The sequence below is a fragment of the Fundulus heteroclitus genome, unplaced genomic scaffold, assembly GCF_011125445.2.
Source record: "Fundulus heteroclitus isolate FHET01 unplaced genomic scaffold, MU-UCD_Fhet_4.1 scaffold_331, whole genome shotgun sequence".
In the NCBI taxonomy this organism is placed as follows: Eukaryota; Metazoa; Chordata; class Actinopteri; order Cyprinodontiformes; family Fundulidae; genus Fundulus; species Fundulus heteroclitus.
In genome coordinates this window covers 134,780-140,779 of record NW_023396741.1, presented here as the reverse complement: position 1 = coordinate 140,779, position 6,000 = coordinate 134,780, and the positions used below count along the sequence as shown (strand labels likewise).

General features: G+C 40.2%; 1 protein-coding gene across 1 annotated transcript in view; it reads right to left on the bottom strand.

The window, feature by feature from the left end:
• Window positions 1-440: 440 nt before the first annotated feature.
• The window catches only part of LOC118556298 (proprotein convertase subtilisin/kexin type 5-like), a 112,470-nt gene continuing 106,910 nt past the window's right edge, over window positions 441-6,000 (bottom strand). The window contains exon 9 of the mRNA XM_036130305.1: window positions 441-1,200. Within this exon, the coding sequence (XP_035986198.1) occupies window positions 772-1,200 (429 nt within the window). The 3' untranslated portion in view covers window positions 441-771. The remainder of the gene's footprint in view (window positions 1,201-6,000) is intronic.

Sequence of the window (6,000 nt, the reverse complement as noted above, 5' to 3'; positions counted from 1 at the left end):
GAGAAAGATCAGCCGCTATTACCATCTAATGTAGAACAGATTACTGGATCAATGTGTGCTTCTGTGCTTGTTTGTCTCTCTTGTTGTGTCTCTGCTCTGTCTTCTGTAACCCCAGTCGGTCGAGGCAGATGAGCGTTCACACTGAGCCTGGCTCTGCTGGAGGTTTTTCCTTCACGTTAATGGGGAGTTTTCCTCTCCACTGTCGCTTCATGCTTGCTCAGTATGAGGGATTGCTGCAAAGCCATCGACAATGCAGACGACTCTCCCTGTGGCTCTACTCTTCTTTAGCAGTGAATGCTGCTTGTCAAGACTTGATGCAATCTACTGGGTTTCCTTAGATGGGAAACTTTTTGAAACTCTGTCTGTATTATATGATTGAATTTGACCATGTAAAGTGCCTTGAGATGATATGTTGTGAATTGGTAATACTGTATAAAATAAAGTTGAATAGAATTAAGTTTGATCCTTTTTAGGTTTCACTTTTCTAACATCTGACTGGTTGTTTGTTTCAGCAAAATCTTAAATGTTTAGTATAGTGACGAGCACATAAAAATGCCAGAAGGAATTTATTTTTGTGCTATTAATTAATTTGTTAATTTTCCTGGTCTGGAAGCGCTTTCAACTTGACAATTTTGCCTTACTGTTCTGTCATGTAAAATCCTAAGAAAATACATTGAAGTTTCTTATTGTAAAGTTACAAAATGTGAAAAAGTCCAAGAGTGATGAATACATTTTAAAAGGAACTGTAACAGATGTAGAGTTCAAACAACTTCAAATGAAGGTTTTAGTTATTGTTAAAGCAAGAAGAATTATGTGCTTGTAACACAGTTCTGATAAAAAAAAAAGAATATGGCAATGCTTGGAATGACAAAAAGTGGTAATAAAAGTGATGTTTGAGGTTTGTTTGCCATCTGACGTCAGCAGACAAACAGCACATAGAAAACTGACTAAAAAGGATATGTTTGTGTCAAACATATACATCAGCAGAAAGGAGGGCAGCAGTCCTTCTCTCACCTTAAGGGTCCACAGGCCTCGTGCCTGCTCTCCCCAGCAGTGCACTGTCATCATGGTCCAATTCTTCAGGCCAGCAGTCGAGGCGTCGTAGGGCCGAGTATCCAGCAGCAGAGACACTGTGCCACCTGGAGACTCCAGACTTATGGAGAGGTCGCCACGACACGCTGCAGTAATTCTGACTCTCACCTAGCAGGAGACAGGCGACAGGGAGTGAGGAAGTGGAGAAGTGCTAACGGAGATTTTGCTGTGGGAGGAAGAGTCATAAACGTGTTGTGTTTATGATCCTCTGGAAAAGCACAACTTCTCAGCAGATTTTTGACGTGAACCACTTTAGATGTTCATAAGATACAAACTATACATTATTTAGACATAATACACGGATGTTTTAGAATTTAGAAAACAGCAGAATTCTCCCAGACCTACCTTTGAAGAGTTGACTTGTATATCAAGTCCCGAGGACACCCCAAAGCACACTACATTCAGTCATTCATTCCCAAATTCATACACCACAGCTGCCCTGGGGTCGACTGACATAAGCAGGGATGCCGTTCAATCGGCGCCACCGGGCCGTCTGACCACTGCCAGCAGGCAAAGCGGGTGAAGTGTCTTGCCCAAGGACACAATGACTGAGACGGATGGAGGGGGGGTTTGAACCGGCAACCCGCCAATTTCAGGACAAACTCCCAGCTCCTGCGCCAGTGGAATTATGCTAATTCTTATACATGTGTTTTACATCAGTAAATGCTTGTTTAAGGCTTTTACAATTCCCCAGTATGTCCGTTTTGTTACTGTATGGTCTTTACGTTGCTTTTGCTGTCCACCTCAGCCGGTTCATGACACGGCTCCTGAGACACGCCATTAGCCCTGCTGGCATCAATTCAATTCAATTCAATTCAATTTTATTTATATAGCGCCAAATCATGAAACATGTCATCTCAAGGCACTTTACAAAGTCAAGTTCAATCATATTATACAGATTGGGTCAGATTATACAGATTGGTCAAAAATTTCCTATATAAGGAAACCAGTTGATTGCATCAAAGTCCCGACAAGCAGCATTCACTCCTGGGGAACCGTAGAGCCACAGGAAGAGTCATCTGCATTGTACATGGCTTTGCTGCAATCCCTCATACTGAGCAAGCATGAAGCGACAGTGGGAAGAAAAACCACCCATTAACGGGAAAAAAAAAACCTCCGGCAGAACCGGGCTCAGTATGAACGGTCATCTGCCTCGACCGACTGGGGTTACAGAAGACAGAACAGAGACACAACAAGAGAGACAAGCATCAAGTGTGTATAGGTTCTACAGGACTGAAGGAAAACTGCCTAAAGCCTTCCGGTTATTTTTTGACTGCTTACTGTAACTTCTAAAGCATATTTTGCCATAGCGGTAAATGTTAAAGATATAGCTCATGCATGCTGAAGTGAAATTCTGTTAAACGGTTCAACGCAGTCAATATCTCACCTGCAGCAGACAGATAACTAGTTTGGAGTTGATGTTATGGCATCCAACATATGGTCAGTGACCTGGACGATAACAACACAGCAACTCCTTGTATTTTAGTGACATTTTGAATTCCCAGAAATTCCCAGATATTGTATCCTGCTGTTTGTTGCAATAATTGTACAGTTGTTGAAAAGGAACATCCCCACTAGTCATTTACTTTGAGATAATAAAAGTTTGATTTGGCCCCTAGCTGTTAGCTTCAGCTTCTGGGACCAACTAATCTAACTTTATACTAAATGAAAATGCCAGGAGCATCATCCACCGCAGATGAGCTATTGCTATTCCTTTTAACAGAATCCCACTTCCAATCCCCTGAACTACCCCTTTAACCATTCCTTTATTTTGTTGTGTGACAATTTTTAGAGGATGTAAGTATAGTAAACGTGTCCCTTCTATTATTAGCAGCCTGTAGCTTATCTTTGCAAAGCTAAAAAATGGTGTTGACTCTACATGATGGAGTCTGTGTCAATAAAACTGAATATTTAAAATGCTGAATGTAGTATGTTACAATTTGCTGCCTCTGCTCCATTTAAATCATGCATAATTGAAAATCACTGTGCTAGTTTTCCATTTCAGTTGCAAAGCAGGTCAAATAAACGCGACCAAACGTACTGGGCTTTTCTCAGACGCGCTGACAGGCAGAAGCTATGCACACAATAAGTCAGGTTAACTTTTCCACATCCGCTCGGGACAAGGCAATCACCTCATCTGTGCATGTTAAAGACAAAGACGTGAGCCTGATCTCAGTCTTTTCATTTCAGTCTCTGCTAATACAGACATCTGCAAACAGTACAACCTGTGAGATTGCTTGAGGTTTCATAAACAGTATCGCTCACCGAACCGTAGTAATTTTGGAACCGGAGCAAGGAATTACTACCGTGCACTCTGCCGGTGAATTTACAGCCAAATCCAGCTGCTCTTGTCTGTCATACTTTACGTGCCAAACAGACGGACATGGCAATGATCTGTCCATAACCCCCCCAAAAGATGTGCGGGGAAAGAAGCAGACAGAGGGAGCAAGATAAAGAGAAAAAAAACAGAGAAACAGCTGAGGGGAATATTGGCTAAATGATTAAGATAAGCTCCACCCCCACCACCAGCAGCAGCAGCAGCAGCAGCACCCGGTAAACACCCTCCCTGTCCCTGTTCATCACAAGCAGCACATCTGGTGTGACAATGGCACATCGCAGAAAAAGCCGCCAAGCTGCAAAAAGACTGACAGCCTGCTCCTGTTTACGGCATGTTACCACGGCAACACGTCCATCAATCACACCTCGCAGCGATGGCCTGACCCACGCTTTCTGCCAGGGAGCAGAGCCGCAAAGATGAAGCCTTTTCAATTTACATGCTGACACACTCCCTCCCTCCCTCTCTCTCTCTCTCTCTCTCTCTCTCTCTCTCTCTCTCTCTCTCTCTCTCTCTCCGTTATTTCACAAGTACACAAACTCACACAGATAACTCGCTCAAACTCAAATGTGCACCAACAGACACGTATGCCTTCTGTCAGAATCAAATATAAACACATTTGCATGGATGTGGCGGTACTCAGGAAAACACAGTTTTGCCATTTTTTGCAAATGACACTGCCAACACATTACACATCACTGTGGGATTCTTTTTTTTTATCTCTTCTATCTCTTCTATTCTCAGATGCAGCGCATGACAGAGAAACTCGAAAACAATTTGTATGACATCTTCAAGCCTCCCTGGCTGCTTGCAGGAGTTTGAATCTGAAACCAATTCTGCTTGATTTGCATGTTTTCAAGGGCGCCAGGAACATGGAGCCTCAATAGAAAAAAAAATGCATATCAATACAATATACAGATATACAGTAACTTATAAAAGTGGTCCAGACCCTTGGACTTTTGCATGTCTTGTTACTCTAAAAACTCAAACTTTGGTTTATTTCAGTTTCATTTTATTTCAGTTACACAAAGTAATGACTAAGAGGGGCAGTAATAAAGGCCCGCCGCACTCTTCAGATTTTTTTCTTTGAGAAAAAAAAAATTAAACCTGGATCATTTGGGGGTTGTACCATGACAAAATGCAGAAAATTCATACAAGGAGTATGAATACTTTTCCAAGACAGTGTAAGGAGATATCAGCACATCTAAGGGGTAAAATAGTAAAAGATAAAAAATTTGGGAAAAAAAACTTTCTTTTCACTTCTTGCTGCGATTTGGATGAAGAGACTGGTTCCAATCTGATCTTATCTACCATACCATTCGCACAGGAGCTGCATCAGGTTAGCTTATCTAAGCTTAGAGGCAGGATAAAGGAAAAACTGTCAAAGGGAACAAACGCCATGCGCTTAAACTTCACTGATTTCACTTTTACATCCCATTTGTTGAATCTGTTCAAAGAAACTGTGCCAGGTGAATTAAAATTTATTCAACCTCCATTTCAGATTTGGTGTATTGGCAAAGTGAAACATTATACAGGTGTTTGCAATAAATAAATTACACAAGAACAGTTTAGATCAGGCATGTCCAAAGTGTGTCCCGGGGGCCATTTGTGGATCTTGATTGGCCCCCCAACTGCATTTCATGAAAGATATAGTCTACTGCAAAGATTTGGCTGATGAAGATGGAAACGTTTTATTTTTATTAAGGTAAAATGAATACAGACTGGTTGCGATCGTACAACAGAAAACACTGGGTACAACACAATGTATTCATCTTTTAATAACCACTGATTTTACATCTGTCTGAGGACTTTAACTCAGATGCAAACTTTTCTGCATTAAAAGCTATTTTTTTTTAAAATCATTTCTCAAAAAGTGCTAAACACAGAAAGTTTTTTTTTTTAAAGAAATACTGGCCTAAATACTGCCCTCATATTGCTAGACCAAAAATAATTGAGTTTTTTTCTTTTTTATCAATTACGTCTAATATAATTTGCTTTTAATAATGCAAATGTGCAAAACCCGTTTTTAACTATGGCCCTAAAGTGGTTTAACGTCATTTTCCTTCAGAAAATCAGAATCATTTGTTTAATTGAAATTATCATATAAAAAATTCACAGCATGATTTTTTGGTTATTTTTCATTGTTATTATTTTGTGGCCCTCGAATATTTTTGACTTGAGAATTTCTGCCCACATGCCAAAAAGTTTGGAAACCTTTGAAAACTAACTAAATACAAAAAATATATTTCACCTAAATTCAGTGCTAAATCCTACTTTCAATGATTGCGGAATTATTTTTATTTATCTGTATTTTTTTAAAGTGAGCACCATGAGCTGTTAGCTTGTGACAGTGGGTCTGTATCTCTTCAAAGTTTTTCAATACTTTTTCTATTTACTCCAGTTGTGTGTGCATGTTCCTGTTTTTCTCCACATTTTCAATTCGATATGGATCTAACCGTTTTGTCATAGATTTTGCTGCTCAGCTTGTTCTACATGGAATTATTTTTTGGAGACAAAATTCAGAGACATTTACCTCAACTAAAATAATGGGCATCCCTGGCATTGTTTACACC